The following is a 2018-nucleotide window of genomic DNA, read 5'->3' as shown; positions in this document are numbered from 1 at the left end:
GAGGTTGCCGCTGCTGTAGTCGCTGCGGATTTCTCCTCTAATTGTGCTTTTAACTGGTGTTTCTTCAGATATGCAAGTGCTTTGGAAATTTCACCTTTGACTACAATCTGCTGCAGTTCCATGGGTTCGCTTACTGCCTCAACAGTGATCTTTATTTTGATTGTTTTTGCATTATCAATGAACTTGGTTTTGAAGTCTGTGCCAGAGTTGTAAATCCTGTCCATTTCTGCGTCTAGTTTAGAGTTACTTGCTTCGGTTCCTGCTTTTCCGAGTTTTTCTAGCGGGTCTAATAATGCCGCTGTCGGTATTTGTTTGTCGGGCTGAAGCTTTCAGCTGGCCGTACGTTATTTCGCTGAGGTCTGCCTTACTTATGGAAAAGGCTTCCTTTACTTTTTTGTATACTGCTAGCAGCTTGTTTTTGTCTTGTTTTCTTGGGTCTGTCGCTGCGTCGTCATCTTGAGGATAGTCGGTATCGGTTGTTGGTAGCGTAGTTGCTGCTTCAGGGTCCTTCGTTGCTGCTGTCGTTCGAGATATGCTTGTTATCTTGACGTGTGTGCCGCAGTCTGTTGTGCAGCTGCAGCTGCCGGCTATGTTTTGCACGCCGGTCGAAGATTTTCTGCTGTCGCCGGCTTTCAGTTCTGCTTTTCCGCCTGTTATAAGTGCTGGTACTGTGAGACGGTCGACTGCTTTTGCTTTTGTAAATTTGTTGATCTTCGCCCTGACTGCCGCTTTCGTTGCTCCTGCTGGCGTCGGTCCGCTGCAGATGCTGTCTCCTGTCTGTTTAATCGCTAGGTGTAATGAGCAGGGGTTTGCGTCCATGGCGTTGCTGCTGTGCTGGCTGTTGCCTAACGTTGGCACGCTGTGCGCAGCAATTGCCTATGCATTGTCATATATTTTGAGTCGCGCCCGCAGATACTTTAACGGCCGCTGTGTTGCTATCAAGAAATCGACCAGCTTTTGTCCATTTTCAACAAGCATCTGCTTCGCAGCGATAGAGAGTATTTGGCGTGTTTTGGACGGCCCAGTTGCCGCTTCGTGTTCCGCCGGTAGGTTCAATATCGCCGCTAGCCTGGTGTCCTCTTTGATCAGCTCCGTACGTTCTGTTCTTTCGTCTTCGATTGTTTCAATCATCACCTTGACGTAGGCTCTCTCGTGACACCAAGTCGTGGTGTCGTTGCCCATCGTTGTGGGGTCAGCTAGGCTACCACTTGCTAGTAGTAGCACAACAACAAATTTGTCGCAAATTGCAAGTTTTTTACTGGTACTTTTGCTTTTGATTGAACAAACTTGTAAGTCGTAGACTTGTGGGTTGTTTTTGATGTTCAGGACATTTAAAAGGGTTTGATATTTGTTTTAAATGATTTAAATGTGAGGTCTTTGTTTTTTTACGCATAACTACAGAAGCTGCCTTCACTGTCTGCTGCTATCTACGAAAGGATATCTTTTGCTCGGATGGCGGCTTTTGGCGCGGGTTTTGGTTGTGTTTGTTCCTTTCGGCCAGCCGAACAGTACAGACTGGAGAAACCCATGGATGTGTATGGTCAAATATCTTGGTTGAGTTGGGATGGTATCCGGATATTTATATAATTATTGTAATCATCGGTTCGGACTGAGGGTCATTTTTTTCATCTTCTGTTCTCAATGCCCAATTATTGATGTTATTCAAGGTATCACGAACGCACAAGAATCATATATTGATTTTCTGACGTTCTGTTGTAAGGAATAATGTTTCTATAGATATTTTTTCATTTTATAACTCCAATATGCCTTGTTCTATATTTATGTCTACCAATTTGAAATTTATGGTCTTCATTGCTCTACGTCATCTATCAATTTTACACTGTCGCTTTGCCTCGAAATATAATCTCAATCCTTCTTCTTACTACCAAATCAGTTGACCTTTTTCTTCAGGTCTTTATATTCTGCTATAGAACGTTTGCGGTTGAGACATCGAAAGTTGTGCTCTGTACGTAGCTATCTATTCGTTTCCCTGGCGATGCCGGCCACCTCAACGTGGT

The 2018-nt window shown here is 44.3% G+C and overlaps 1 pseudogene across 1 annotated transcript; it reads right to left on the bottom strand.

The window, feature by feature from the left end:
* Positions 1-330: 330 nt before the first annotated feature.
* TEOVI_000792100:pseudogene lies at positions 331-1245 on the bottom strand (annotated as a pseudogene). The gene has a single exon. A coding segment is annotated over exon 1 (915 nt).
* Between the last annotated feature and the right edge of the window lie 773 nt (positions 1246-2018).

This window comes from Trypanosoma equiperdum (assembly GCF_001457755.1).
Source record: "Trypanosoma equiperdum strain OVI genome assembly, contig: ctg_2021, whole genome shotgun sequence".
NCBI classification, from domain to species: domain Eukaryota; phylum Euglenozoa; class Kinetoplastea; order Trypanosomatida; family Trypanosomatidae; genus Trypanosoma; species Trypanosoma equiperdum.
The sequence above is the reverse complement of the archived record's forward strand: the minus strand, read 5'-3'. Positions and strand labels throughout refer to the sequence as shown.